The sequence below is a fragment of the Elephantulus edwardii genome, unplaced genomic scaffold (assembly GCF_000299155.1).
Source record: "Elephantulus edwardii isolate Elephantulus edwardi_28Jun2011 unplaced genomic scaffold, EleEdw1.0 scaffold00036, whole genome shotgun sequence".
Taxonomy (NCBI): domain Eukaryota; kingdom Metazoa; phylum Chordata; class Mammalia; order Macroscelidea; family Macroscelididae; genus Elephantulus; species Elephantulus edwardii.
Window position 1 is genome coordinate 2,966,563 of NW_006399786.1, and position 15,967 is coordinate 2,982,529.

General features: G+C 36.5%; 1 protein-coding gene across 1 annotated transcript in view; it reads left to right on the plus strand.

The window, feature by feature from the left end:
• Positions 1 to 15,967, plus strand: part of ZC3H13 (zinc finger CCCH-type containing 13) — a 51,402-nt gene that overhangs the window by 14,118 nt on the left and 21,317 nt on the right. Inside the window, exons 4-8 of the mRNA XM_006884553.1 lie at positions 134 to 242; positions 5,264 to 5,403; positions 7,934 to 8,091; positions 9,990 to 10,187; positions 13,362 to 13,672. Coding sequence (XP_006884615.1) covers positions 134 to 242; positions 5,264 to 5,403; positions 7,934 to 8,091; positions 9,990 to 10,187; positions 13,362 to 13,672 — 916 coding nt within the window. The remainder of the gene's footprint in view (positions 1 to 133; positions 243 to 5,263; positions 5,404 to 7,933; positions 8,092 to 9,989; positions 10,188 to 13,361; positions 13,673 to 15,967) is intronic.

The following is a 15,967-nucleotide window of genomic DNA, read 5'->3' on the forward strand; positions in this document are numbered from 1 at the left end:
AGAGCAGGGTTTAGGGCTGTTGTGCATAGGGTCGCTATGAGTCGGAAACGACTCGACGGCACATAACAACAACAACAACAACATATATATATTTAAAAACATATTAATCTCTATATGTATGTGTATTTTTTAGAAAGAGTCTTCAAGAGGGAGACATCGGGAAAAGGAAGACATAAAAATCACTAAGGAAAGAACTCCAGAAAGTGAAGAAGATAATGTAGAATGGGAAACTAATAGAGATGGTGAGTTTCAAGAATCTTTGCTATAATCAGTTCATGCTTATTAATGTTGCAGGCTTTTCATGGACTTCAGAACACTTTTTAAATAACAATTTCAGGATGATCTTATTCACTCTCTTTTGCCTTATAGGGTTAAAAGGTGGACATTGTTATGCATTTATGGTACTTAGTAGAGAAAAGCAGTTTGTTTTCAACTTCTCCAATTTTTTAATTAATTTCTCTAAGTTAAGGACTTTATTCTAAAAGGTCACAGTCTTTTGAGATTTTATTACATTGTTTAACCTTTAATTACATGTATTTTATTACATTGGTAAAATTCCTTAATATCAGAGTTTTTAAAAGATAAAATCTAGACTTAATGCATATTGATAGGTATTGAAAGTGTGATTTTGAAAATATTTTAAAACTAGAGAATATTAGTTCCAAGAAATTGTTTACTTTCATCTTTCAGCAGAAATTGAAAGAGGTGATAATTGAGACTCTGGATTTATTAATGAAAAATTATCAAAATCTTTGAGTCTTAACATATAAATACTTATTTTCCATACCGTGAATGATATCTCTTCATCTCTTAAGACCTTCTGGAAGGCTGACCTGATATCATTCCACTATCATTACATAACTGCCTCTATTTCCACGTTAATCAGCATCATAGTGGTTGGGATTTATAACAAATAATGTAGAGTCATATTATGACCATATTGGTATACATTGTTACTCATAACACAATCTAATGCATAGTACTACCATTTTACTAATTATTATATTGCAAAGGTTTTAAAAAGTTGTATGAGTTGAAAAATGGGTATAAAACCAAGATATATAAATTTTACGGAACATGTAGAAGTGCTCATCCTTAATTCAAGAGAAATATTGTAAGTAGAGAGAGCATTTTTTTATTGTTGGATTGGCAGATAAGAGAAATACTAAAATTACCAAATGGCATTTACATTCATAAAACTATTTTGGAAGAAATTCTGACAGTACTAAAATTATACTTCCTCCCAGTCTAGTTTGAGAACTCTGTCATTAAAGAAAAAAAGTTGCATCTGTGAACCAAAGTTGTTAAAATCTTTTCCTCTAGGCTTTTTACCATTTACAGAGTAGATGCTTGAGTGTCAGTATCACTAGTAATTGTATATTGTACTGAAATAGCTGTGTGTGTGATACTCTTTCTTTTTTTAAAGCAAGTTTTCATATTCTTTTCATTGGAAAGTTAATTCGATGACTAACAGACAGTTTGTACTACTGTGGTAGCTTTTGTTGTTTGTCTCATGCCAGAAGCTCCTACCAGCAGGGCCACTGTTGGAAAGGTTTCCATGGAACTTCCAGACTATAAGGAGCATGACTGGCTGCACACTCTGGAATCCTGGACCCTTGAAAGCCACAGGAATAATAACAGAATATTGTCCACTATTCTGGAAAAGGAGCTCCTCTGGTTGGAAGGCATTGAAAATAGGACTGGAGCCAAAAGGGGAAAAAGAGCAAAACAGATTTCAATAGACTTTCAAAATAGACTTGCTTTTTGAATTTAAATAAGCCAGAGTAAAAATAAGAAATGTTAAAATAATAGAGAATAACAGAAGATTTCAAAAGGTAGCTCAAGACAAAGGAAAGTACTGGAAAGAAATGTACAAAGGCTTAGAGTTAGAAAACTAAAAGTAGGAACATACTTGGCGTTTCTCAGGTAGAGAAGACATGAAGATAACTCAAGCCTTATGTTGGAAAACTGAAGGATTCTATAGGCAAAGTACAGGTTGATGCAGTAAAAAATCAAAAGAAGATGAAATGAATGCATGGAATCTCCATACCCAGAAGAATTGGTTGACACTGAACCACTTTAGAAGGTAGTATATGATCATGAATTACTGGGAATGAAAGAAATTGCCCAAGCTGCACTTGATGGCATTGGCAAAAAATGAGGCCCTTGGAATTGATGGAATAATCAGTTGAGATGTTTTTCCAAACAGAAGTAGCCCTGGACTTACTCACCCATTCATCAGTAAATTTAGAGAACTGCCTCCCAATTAACTAGAAGACAGCCATATGTGTGCCCATTTACAAAAAGGTAATTCAGTAGAATGCAGAAATTATCAAATGGTATCATTACTGTCATATGCAAGTAAAATCCTGCTGAAGATTATTAAACAGTTGGAACAGGACAGGGAACTTGGAGGAAGTGAAGGTGGAGACAAAAAGACTAGATCAAGAGATGTCATTGCTGATGCCAGATGGACCTCGGCTGAAAGCAGAGAATAGCAGAAAATTGTTTGCTTTTATTCTGTTGACTATGCAAAGATATTTAACTGTAGATCATAATAAATTATAGTAAATACTGAAAAGAATGAGAACTCCAGAAATTTAATTGTGCTCATGCAAAACATGTACATAGACCAATAAGTAGTTACTCAAACACAAGGGGATACTTAATGGTTAGAAATCAGAAAAGGGGTACATCAAGGTTATATTCAATCTGTATGCTGAGGGAAATAGCAATATATGAAGGACAGAGTGGCATCAGGATTGGAGGAAGAGCCATCAACAACCTACATTATGTAGATAACACAACTTCACATGCTGAGAATAAAAAAAAAGCACTAAAGAAAATAAAAAACCATGATCTTTCAGTATGGATTATACTTCATTATCAAGAAAACAAAAATCCTCACAACTAAACTAGTTGACCATCTTGATAGAGAAAAGACTAAAGATGTCAAAGATTTCCTTTTGCTGGAATGCACAGTCAACTCTTGTGGAAACAACAGTCGAGAAATCAAAGGAGTTGTTGCACTGGACAAATCTGTCCTCATGGACCTCTTTGAAAATGTTAAAGAGCAAGATTGTCAGTTTAAAAGCTAAGTTGTGCTTGATCCAAGCCATGATATTTACTTTAGCTTCATATGTATGTGAACATTGGACAATGTATAAGGAAGACCAGATGAAAAATTGGTGCCTTTTAATTATGCTGACAGAACATTCATTATCCCATGGACTGCCAGAAGAATACAAGTCGATTTTGGAAGAAGTGCACTTTGTTGTCAGGAGGGCCAGACCTTCAAAGAGGAAGTTAAATTTGTAAAGGTGGAAGGTAGGCAAAGAAGAGCAAGACCTTCCACAAGATAAATTGACACAATGACTATAATAATGGTTTTAAAGAAATCAGTCATGGTTTTGCCCTGTTGGACATAGGATCACTATGAGTGAGAGCCAGTTTGACAGCATCTAACAACAGTTATCTAAGGAACCATTAAACACAACTTAGACTGAAAAAGGTCGAAAGTTAGCTTAATCAAACCATACAACATCAAACAGGAAACATTTGACCAAAGATAAAGGTCAGAAGGCAAAAAGGGAGAGGGTAGGAGGAAAAATAGGAATAAGCACATGCTGGAAGTGAGAAAAGTGCTCTTACGATATGGGAGTTGTAACCAGTGTTATAAAAGATATGTCTGTGAATGTTTAAATGGAATACCATGTCTGTGAATGTTTAAATGGAATACCTCTCTGTTCCGTAAACTTTGAGTCAAATAAAAAAGTTTTTTTGTTTGTTTTAAAGTCCTTTTCCTTGCAAGGCAATAAGTTAGCTCAAAAACATGATAGTACTAAACTTGGTTAACTTAATTTTAGATACAATTTTCTCATTAATGAAAGAATAAAGCCGTACAGGAAATGTTGCTTTAATACTAATGTGACTAAAGACGTCAAGGATGTAGAGAATTGTATCATTGCAGTGGAAACTCTTTAGTACTTGTTATGTGCTGTCGAGTCACCTGTGACCCATAGCGACCCTATGTACAGCAGCTCTGTAGTCTGCCTTGTCCTGAGCCCTTTTCACTAATTCCGACACACCAACCCCCATTGCCCCAGTAACTGTATCAATCCATCTCATCTTCTCCTGCACTGTTCCTCTACCCTTCCAAACATGATGTCTTTCTCCAAGGACTGGTCTCTCCTGGCCACATGCCTAAAGTATGTGAGATGAAGCTTCAAAAGCCTTGCCTCCAAGGAGAAACTTGGTTTAACCCTCTCAAAGAACCTATTTGTTTTCTTGGCAGTCCATGGTATGTTCAGGACTCTTCTCCAGCACCACAACTTGAAGGCATCGATTCTTCTTCTGTTATCCTTAGTCATTGTCCAGCTCTCTGAAGCATAGCAAGTAATTGCAAGGTCCATCACCTTAGGTGCACCTTAGTCTCTAGACTGATATTGTTGCTTTTCTGCACTTCAGAGAGGTCCCTGACAGCAGATTTTCAAAATGCAATTAGTTTTTTGATTTCCTGACTGCTGGTGTTAAGAGTGTTGATTGTGGAGCCAAGCAAGCTTTAATTGCTAACAACCTCGGTCTCTTCTCCTTCTGTCATGGTGCTGTCAGTTGGCCCAGTGGTGAGAATCTTCGTCTTCTTGATGTTGAGCTTCAAGTGCTTAAGACTGAAAAAAACCTAAGTGAATTAATTCTATCTTTTTAATTCCTCTTTCCTAACAAGAAGCTGTACAGAGGTAACTCATGGTTGCTGTGATGCTAAACACTGTGATACTGATGTGTCAGATGTAATAATGGTAACCTGTGGTAGACAGTGTTTGGTGGAGCTTCTCAATTAAAACAAACTTGGAAGCAAGAGTGGCATCCTCTTCCAAAGTAGCTTGCTTCTAGAAACTCTATGAACTTTGAGAAATGATCAAAGTTATACAGGTGTTCTGATCTTTTGTTCATAGGGTTGCTACGAGTCATCTACGACTCGACGGCATTTAACAGCAACAACGAGAAACCCAGCTTCCAAACAACTCATAATCACTCAGGAAAAATTACTTCCAGGAAATTTAGAATTGCTTTCTTTCCTTTTTATAAGAAAATTAGCTATGGTGAATTAATCTGTTATATAAATATTATATGTTCCTATTATCTTTTAGCTTTTTAATTCTAATGAAAGAAGTACCATGTAGATTTGTTTTAAAAATTAGTTGAACATATTTTCAGTTATGAATAATTAATGATAGTTTCTGACAGGTAATAATTTTTTTTTAAGATTCTGACAATGGAGATATTAATTATGATTACGTTCATGAATTGTCATTGGAAATGAAGCGTCAGAAGATACAGAGGGAATTAATGAAGCTTGAACAAGAGAATATGGAGAAAAGAGAAGAAATTATCATTAAAAAGGAGGTAAGCTATTTATAAAAATAAGTATGTACTAATAAATGGCTATCCCTGGGATAATGAAAACTTATTAGTTGGAGCTCTGGTGGCATGAGGTACTTGTTGGACTGATAGCCAGAAGTTTGCTGCCTTAAATCCACCAGTCATCAGTGGGAGAAAGATGGACAGCCTCTAACTCTAAAGATTTATAGCCTCTGATGGAGGGTCACCATAGGTCAGAATTATCTTGAAGGCAGTGGGTTTCATTTATGTTAATTTGTAGTGATGAATATAATTGTAAATATTGACAGTTTCTTAGCTGTTGGGTCTGTCTTTAGATTGTCAAAGACTTCTCCAAAGTGCTAAAGACCAATGATGTCAGTTTAACACGTTGCCGCACACTTTTAAATTGACGACCGTGCTTAGAAACACATTTTTCCCCCACTATAGCCATCATTTGTGGCAATGTGTTAAAGACTATGGTGTTTCTCAAATCAGCTATGGTATTTTTCATTGCTTCATATGCATCTGAAAGTTCAACAGTGAATAAAGGTAACAGAAGAACTGTTGACTTTGAGTTGTGGTGTTGGAGAAGAGTGTTGAATATCCCATGGACTGCTAAAAGAATAAACCTGTCTTGGAGGAAATACAACCAGAATGCTCTACAGACATGATGATTTTGTCTCATGTATTTTGAGCATGCTGTCAGTAGGGACCAGTCCTTAGAAAAAGACATACTCCTAGGTGAAATGGAACATTAGAGAAAGAAAGGAAGACTCTCAGCAAGATAGATTGAAACCGCTTGAGCCCAGACATGGCAGAGAGAGATTGTGAGAATGGTGCAGGACAGGGGAAGGTTCAGATCTTTCCTACATGGGGCTCCGATGAATCATCGTCCACTCAGCAACATCTAACAGCAGCAGCAACAACCATTTAATCCTCTACCACTTCATAAATAGAAAATCACTTTTCTATTGAAATGGAAAACTGAAAAATGGAAAATAATTTTGCTATTAAGCACTATCCTTAGAGGCAGGCACCTTATGGTGAAACTTCATCCCACCTATGTGGTGCTGGTTTTCAGAAGGGTTTCAGTCCTTGCAAAAGGACATCATGCAAAGTGAAAAAACCAAGGACATTGTGTTGGGAATGGTGACGGATAAGAGAATGAGAAGAAGACCCCTGACAAGATGGACTGACACAGTGACTGTAACAGTGGACTGTAATAGCCCTTTTAATTCTCGCTTCTTTGTCTGTGATCTCATTCAAGGATTTTTTTTTTTTTTTTTAATTTAAGGAGATACTGTGATAGCTTCTAATCCTGCTAGAAATTATTATTCAAATTGCTACCCTTAGTTCTTCTAGGGGTGTGGTCTATAGCCTGGAGATCCTATAAAGAAATTCAACTAGAAGCTCAACATTTCGTTCACTTGGGGCACTGTGAAGCTCAGCATTTTGTTCACTGGGACACTAATCTGTCATAGTTACACAAGCGGCACACAGCCTTGGCCTGCAGTCTCCTAGCTGGCCTCACCAGTCTCTGGGACAAGGTACATTGGTCTGCATCATCCACAATCCAGTGATCAGTTTCCCTGATGGTTTTTTAATTTCTCTGAGGCTTTCTGGGGAATTAAGAACCCAGAGATACAGATGGGATTGAGAGGACTAATTAAGAACAGTTGATGGTTAGAGGTTATCAGATCATAGAGCAGTTTGGATATTTGGAACACTGTTCAATCCCCATCTTACAGGAACTCATACTAATCATTGTAAATTATTCTTGCAGTTGCCTTGTTATTATTATGTGCCATTGAGTCAGCAAGGACTCATAGTGACTCAGAGAAATGGGTCTAAACCCTGTGGTATCCTGTACTGCCATCCTCATCTCTGCTATACCTGAGCCCGACTGTCTTTGCCTCATTAAGTCAGAACAGACTCATAGCTGACCCACCATTGGGTTTTCAGAGGCTGTAAATGAAATGGGAGAAGATTTTTCATCTTTTGTGGAGTCATTTGGTGGAATCAAACCTCCAGAGTGACTACTTTAGTAGTAAGCAATGCCAGCTGCCTGCCTACTAGCTCACCAGAGCTCCAGAAAGTACCATTTTAATTCTGCACCTGTTTAAGGCCATTGATCTTTCTGTAAAAAGCAAAATCCAAAAAAAAGTCTTTTTTAGTGAGTGGGAACCACCAACTCATTAATAACTTGCCAGCAGGTTTTCAGACAAAATTGCAGGAAATTGTCCGTTTTCCTCCCAAGAAATTGAAATGCTTGCCTTTGTTTTGGCCTTACCCCTTGGGTCATCGGAGTTCTATTTTGTAAGAGGAATTACTCACTTTATTACTATTTGTAATTTTTCAATCAGTTGTTGAATTTTATAATTTTATTTTGTTTTTCTGGTAATAGTGTTATGATAGGTTGTACAGTGATTAAAACTGTAGATGGTAGATTTAATATGATTTGAAAAGATACGCTTTTTCATCAGATTACAATAAATATGATTGGCGGTGTTTCTCAGTTACTTTGTGTGTGTAATTTTTTTTTTCTTCCCTTAAGGTTTCACCAGAAATGGTTAGATCAAAATTGTCTCCATCACCTTCTTTAAGAAAATCCAGCAAATCGCCAAAGCGAAAATCCAGCCCTAAGTCCTCTTCAGCCAGTAAGAAAGATAGAAAGACATCTGCAGTGTCTTCTCCCATGCTGGACCAACAGAGGTCAGTTAGGTAATGAAAAAATGCCAGAGTGAACTGATACGGAGAAAAAATCCTAGATTAGAGAAGGGTACTTTTAATCCATTTAGTATCTAATATATATGCCTTTGCTTTTTAATAATTCAGTTTCATCATGCTTTCAAACAAACAGTGTATGTTTCCTGTTTTTACATCTTAAATTTAGTGTTTATGACCTTGTGTATATAATATAATTAATGTGCATTGTTTTGCAGGATGTAGTATTGCTTTCAGGTATTTAATCTTAATTCTGTTTTAGGAGTTTTTCTCTCCAACTTTTTAACATTTTTTTTCTATTTCTCTCTGTTGCTATATATATCTTTATTCATTTATTTTGGTATTTAAACCATATTCTTTTTTTTCTTATCTATTATTTAGATTATTTCTGTTTTCTGAGTATTATTGGTGAACACAGTGAACATTCTTCTTGTCTCTACCTACCCCTTTACTGCTATGTACATGACCAGGAAATTCTTTATTGTATATACTTAACCATATACTAAAGAATTTAGAAATAATTACATTTACGAACTTGAAGACTAGACTTTTGCTTTTTAATGCATTTGTTCTGTACTATTTAAATTTCTCTAATCTACCAACCCCTCTGCAGAAGAAACATGTACCACTCTACTTCCTTAAAGATTGTTGTTGTTAGGGTGTTGTCAGATTGATCCCAATGAACAGTGACCCTATGTGTAAAACAACCAAACTGCCTGCCCCTTTACTGCTGTGCCTGCTTTACAATCTGTGTTTGAGCCCATGGTTATAGCCACTCTGTCAGTCCATCTCATTGAAGTCTGTCTTTCACTGACCTTCTCCTTTACCTAGAATAATGTTCTTCTCTAGAGACTGGCCCCTCCTTATAATGTGTTCATTTATAAGTCTCACCTCTAAGGAGTATTCTGGTTATACCTTTTCCAAGACAGATTGACTTACTCTTTTTACAGTGCATATTATAGTCAATATTCTTCACCACCTCCTTAATTCAAAGTCATCAGTTGTCTTTCAGTTTTGCTTGCTCATTGTTCATCTTTTGCATCTGTAATCATCAGGCTTTTGAAAATACCATGGCTTGGGTGTGGCACTCTTTATTGTGCAACATGACATCTTTGCTTTTTAACATTTTAAAGAACTCTTTTTGCTACATATTTGACCAGTGCAATATGATTTGGTTTTTCACCTGCTACCACCATGAGCATTAACTAAATGGGTTCAAGTTAAGTGAAAGCATTGACAACTTCAGTCTTTTTCCTGATTATCATGACATTGCCTGTTGGTGCAGTTGTGAAGGGTTGTTGAGATTTTTTTTTTCTTTATGGTGATGTACAATTCATAGTAAAAGGTGTGTCTTTGATCTTCTTCAGTAAGTAATTCAAGTCCTCTTTACTTTTGGCAAGCAAAGTTGTTATCTTTGTTTTGCAGTTGTTAACAAGAACTTCTTTCAGTCTTAATGCATGTTTTTATAGCCCAGCCTCTCAGATTATTTGTTCAACATTGAGTTTGAATAAGTGTAATGAAGGGTTATAACCCTGACACATACTTTTCCTAGTTTTTACCCACACAGTTGCCCCTTAATTCTGTTTGAACAACTGTTTATTTATCTACACACAGGCTCTACATGAGCACAATTAAGTGTTCTTCTATTATTGCTCTTCAAAATGTCGTTCATAGGTTGTTGATAAATAAGTTAATTCTTGGCTGATTTTTTTTTCTTTCTTCTCTAGGCATTAATTAACAGCATAGACAAGAGTAGAAGGCACTGATTTATGTCAACAAAGTACTTTTTAAAAAGCACTTTGTTGAAATTAATAGTGTATGTGTGTATATAAAGTGGCCTTCCAAAAGTATCTTGACCTTTAATGTTGGCTTCTTGTTGCCTTCAGAACTTCAAAGAGCGGCCAGAGCAAGAAGAAAGGACCTCGAACTCCGAGTCCACCTCCTCCTATACAGGAAGATACTACTCTGGGCAAAAAATACAGAGAAAAGTATAAACTAAAAGACCGGATAGAAGAAAAACCGAGAGATGGAAAGGACAGAGGACGTGATTTTGAAAGACAGAGGGAGAAAAGAGATAAGCCAAGGCAAGTAAGATTATTCACTATCTCACTTTAATAGCATCTAGAGTATTTTCCTTCCAGTAACTTTTAGGCTTTAGTGTAATAGAAGTTACACTAATAATAAGCCAGAAGGCTTATTTTTAATTTTTTTACTCTTATGTTGATGCCTAATTCTTCCCATGTTAACTCTGTAAGCAGCAACTTTTTATGTAAGTGTATTCATTAAGCTGAGTCTGTTATGAAGAATGCGTTTATTATGAAATTTGATGATTACTTCAAAATTTAGACTTTGGGTTGCTGCCTTTATTAATTTAGATTCGTTGTCTCATAAGCCAGTTGTTCTTTACAGTTTGTTGTTGCTGTGTGCCATAGAGTGGACCTGACTTACGTATGACCCTCCAGCAGTTTTTCAGAGGCTCTAAGTTGATTGCCCATCTTTTTATCTCAAGATAATACTACTTTCTTGCTTTTTTTTTTCTTTGGTAAAAAGTAAAGATAGATTTATTAGAATGTTACATCCACATCCACAAAAGGATGGACCCGCCTCCATGAAAGGAAATATGGGAGAAGCCCAAATAGTACTTCTAAAAGATTGATTTTTAGACTGGCAAAGGAATTAGATTTTTAAAAATTCATTTATTTAATGTTCTTTAGAATAAATAAAACTTTCTCAACGTATAGGTAATTTTTTTTACATTTCACAAGATTTATGAAATACAGATTTCATTAGGTTGCCTTTTATTTTGTTTTCAAATATATTCTTTCTTGAAATTAAGATTTCCTTCAGAAAAAATGCACTCTTTATGGGGCTTCTCTGTCCATTTTGTCTTTGAGTTACAGTGCAGTGGGAAGTGCACAAGCTTTGAAATTCAGCATATTGGAACTGGAATCTTAGGTCTGTCCATTGCTTGACAAGAGACTCTGAATAAGTTTCTTGTTTTCTCTGGGCATCTATTTTTTTCTGTGTATGTGATCTTGCCTCAGGCTTGAGGTGAAGATTAGATATGAATGCCTGGAAAATAATATACTCAAATATACTCTTTACCTTTCTATTTTAATAATATAGTGTAGAAATATTTACAGATCTTTTTATCTGTGAGTTTTCATATGAACTGTATAGTTTGTGTAATAGAGCCTTATAAAGTTATATTTTAAAAAAAAAACCCCAAAAAGCCTTTATTGTTACTTAGGCATTGGTTGACTCTGAGTCAGCTGCTAGTAATAAAGTCTTTATGGAGAGCTTAAGCACATAGGGTCATATTTCCCAAGCTTTACTGCACATTGCATTACCTGAATACACTGTGGGAAAACTTTTTATTATTTATTTGAGGAGTGAGGCCAAACTTTCTTCTTTATTCAAGCAGTTTTAGATTTGTACAGAATTTGTGTAGAAAATTGAGTTATCATATGTTAATATCTGGCATTTATGGGGGACACTTGTTCTAAGGGATGAACCAGTTTTGATACAATATGGTGGGCTTAGTCCATTGGCCTTTATTTTTTATATGGTTATGTGGTATATTCACAAGTGCATAATAACATATACACCTTATAGTATCCTACAGATCAGCTCTTCCACCCTAAACATCCCCTGTGCTATTTCCTTCTCCTCCTCTTTCCCTTCCCCAACCACTGGTATTTTTCCCAGAATGTTACATAGAGTTCTGCAGTGTTGAGCTTTTTTAGACTGACTTCTTTCAGTCTTTGTAGCTTTTCATGGTCTTATAGCTTATTTCTTTTAATTGTTGCATAATAGACAGTTGTTGAGATCTCCCATGACTGGTTTATCTCTTCATCTCTTGAAGGACATCTTGACTGCATTCAGCTTAGTGCAGTTATGAATAAAACATTCAAATTCTGTGAAAAATATTTTTAAAGCGATATGCGTTGTGTTTTCCCCGTGCTGAATGCCAAGTCAGGCAGAAGAATCTTTAATTTTGGCTTTGTGGTTGTTATATCCTGTCGTGAAGGAACTGACCCATAGCTGATCCTTCAGTGAGTTTTCAGAGGCAGTTAATAACAGTGTCCTCAAGCCCCTTTCTATCTAGATCTCTAGACAGAGATCTAGATTATGTTTTCTTTTTAACTCCTTCTCCAAGTACCTGATCATACTCCCAGAGTATCTCTTCCAGGAGTAAATTCTGTGTATTGAATTAGGTAAGATAGTCTTTGCTCAATAGAAAATGTTCCCTAGAAAATGTCAAATGGTCATGGAGCCAAAACCTGGGGAAAAGACAGTGCATATCTCTACTCGAGTTGTTGCTCAAACTGACTTCAAGATCAGGGTAATCTTTAAAAATCTTTAAAAAATATTTTTGTGGTGAAACTGGAACCCTTATTCACTGTTGGTACGAATGTAAAATGGAGCAACCACTTTGGAAGGCTGTATGGCGCTTTCTCAAAAAGTTGCAAATAGAAATACCATTTGACCCAGCAGTTCCACTCCTGGGAATATACCCTAAAGAAAACAGAACTGCCACCCAAGCAGATATATGCACACCCATATTTATTGCAGCTTTGTTCACAATAGCAAAGAGTTAGAAACAACCTACGTGCCCAAACGAATGGCTAGAGAAGCTTTGGTATATTCACAGAATTGAATACTATGCTGCACTGAAAAACAAGGAACTCATGAAATACTATGCAAAATGAGTAAGCCTAGAGGACATTATGCTGAGTGAGATATCTCAGTCACAAAAGATCCAATACTACCTAGTGCCACTGTTGTAAAGCGGGGTGACATTGGATTTGGAAGGAAACGAAGGGGGCATAAATAATGTATACTGCATTGAAGCAGATGAGGGAGAGAACTGTTTAGGAGGAATTTTTGATTAGATATTATTGCCATGACAAGAGTCCAGAATGAAAGCTGCATAGTGGAGTGAACTTGTCGGGGGGAATTGTATAACAATGAAAGAATTCTTTTCTATTTTTTTTTCCTTTTACTTTTCAAAGAGAAAAGTGAACTGGGGGGAGGGGTGGACAGGGAGGAAAGTGCAACAGTGAATGAATGGAAATCCAAACTCTCTGTAAATGTTCATTAAAATAAAAAATATAAAAATTTTTACAACAAACATTGTGAATTTAAATCTAAATTTATGGTCCATACTCTTAGCTTTAACGTCTAGACTTGCTATTTCTGTTTTGTAAATTTTTCTTTGACTGAAATCAAGTACTTTTTAAATTGTTTCCTGGCAGGTCCTCCTCTCCAGCGGGACAGCATCATTCTCCCATATCTTCTCGACATCACTCATCTTCTTCACAGTCAGGGTCATCTATTCAGAGACATTCTCCTTCTCCACGGAGAAAAAGAACTCCTTCCCCATCTTATCAGCGGACAATAAGCCCCCCTTTACGACGCTCTGCTTCTCCTTATCCTTCGCATTCGTTGCCCTCTCCTCAGAGAAAGCAAAGTCCTCCAAGACACCGTTCTCCAGTGCGGGAGAAAGGGAGGCACGATCATGATCGAACCTCTCAGTCTCACGATCGGCGACATGAACGGAGAGAAGGTATGTCCTGCTCTTCATCTTGATTTTTTTAAAAAGTTTTTTCTTTATTTAAAAATTGACTTTCTAAATTTACTTTTGTAATATAGAGTAGAAATGTTTGCTGAGTCTTGTGTAACACAGACTAGAGCTCTAGAGAGTGATCAGAAGTGTTAGTGACACATGAATTTATGCAGTTCGTAATGTATTTACAAGTGGGTGAATTGAAGGCTAGTGTGTGGTGTATTGGTCTGCTAAACAAAATGGTCAGTGGTTTGAATTCACCAGAAACTCTTAAGGGAGAAAGGTGAGAAGTTGCTTACATAGATGAACAGAATAGAAACCTGGTGGTGGGTCTCTTATGAGTTACAATCAACTCACTGGCTTTAGGTGTGTGGGTAGATAGTGGTAGATTGGTATTTTATTTAATCTAGATAGTCTTCTGAGTCATCATAAGGTCTAGTAACTTTTAAAAATTACTTGATTAGTAAATTTAAAAATTAATTGCCTAGTTAATTTCTATAAAAAAGGAGGTGAAGGAAGGAAAAGGAAATCCAGGTTTTAAAACATTGAAAATTGTTAGATAAAGGAAGATGATTTGGGAAGACCTTACAGAAAGTCAGTGCAAACCTAAGTAAGCAGATTTTTAGGTGTAATAACTTACAGTTAGGAAGTAGAAAAAGCACTTTTCCTTTCTACATCCCTGAGAATGAATTTGTTTTTGCATTTGCTTCTCCCTCTTTAAGTACTGTAGCATTCCTGGCGTACCATCTAATCATCTTATCTTGTTTTTCTTGTCTATGTTTTTTGTCCTTGTTTATTTAACAGATCTTTTTCCTAACTTCTCTTTAGTTAAATTTTAGACATAATGAGTACACAGAAAGAAACTTTTTTGGTTTAATAGCATTTTAAAAGGCTATGAGAGTACCAGGTATGATAGTCTCATATGAAACATGTTGAACATAGGTATTCTCTTCCTGTTGTTGTTGTTAAGTGCCGTCGAGTCACAGGCGACTCAGTGACCCTATGAGGGAGAGTCCTCAACGCTTGGGTGCCCTTCTTCCTCTCTCCAGGTTCATAGGGTTTCCGGAGGCAAGCTATTACGGAAGTGGATGCCACTCCTCCTTCCAAGCTTGTTTTAATAGGGGAGCTCCACCCCACTCTCTGTCCGCATTGGGTAACCAGCCATTAACACATTTGACACATCAGTGTCACAGTGTTCAGCCTCACAGCAACCACAAGTGACCACTGTACGGCAAATTGTACACCAGGGCTATACGACCTAGAGGAATGTCTGAACAAAATGAAAGACTGGTCCGAGGGCCTTTCAGGGTTTAAACAAGCCAGCACGCCCAAATGCTGGCGAAGTCCTTCCACCAGATCCCCAGTTCATCTGGCATGTCTGCTCTGCCGACCCCCACGTGGGGCCCAAAGAACACCAAAGTTGCCCTGGGCCCTCAAACTCAAACCTACTGTACCTCAAGGAGCCAGAGTCCGGATTCAGCTGACATTAAGTCTCTCCCAAGATCCTAGACGGGACACTACCTTTCAGGTTTTCCTACCGATAGTGCAAGCAATAATTAATCAAGTTCTTTTTTTCAAGAATGTGACGGATGCATAGGTAGGGACCAGAGAGAGCACCTGTTTTATAGAATCATTCCTTGTGTGCATGAGATTTAAGCCAGATCATCACAAGAAAGTTCTCTTATACCTATCTGTTAACTTTATTATATTAAGATGATATTTAACAACTAGAATTGGCTAAGCATATAATATATATTACTAAGCTTTCATTAAGTGAAAGCTCCATTATTGTTTTAGAACAGTCATTACACATACTAAAGAAAGGAAAATAGTATCTAGTTGAGCCTTGTAGAAACACTTTGTGGTAAAAAGCTTATATTATAAAAAGAAATCCTTTAATATCAAATCATATATGTGTAAGTTCTTTGTAAGGAGGATGTTTCCTTAACGTTCCATGTAAGAAAGACAGGAGGCATTTATTCCTTTCTATAATCATTTTCTGAAATAAGGATAATTTCACTGAGAAGATGATGAAGAAGGTAAAGAACAAGATAGTTCTTTAATATGTTTATAAAGATCTGGAATTAAGGAAGTTCATGTTCAGACACAATTGATCCTTGGAGGAAAAGCAGTGATAGTATAGAGAGGGCTGGAGATAGGCTTATTCTTTGCTTGATCCTCTCTTACCATACTGCACCTCTGCATCCAGGCGTGTTTAGAAAGTAACTGCTGGGTGAGATAAGTTACTGATGTGAGAGTCCAGGGGCCTTGTGGATATTGGATGTTTGTGTCTGA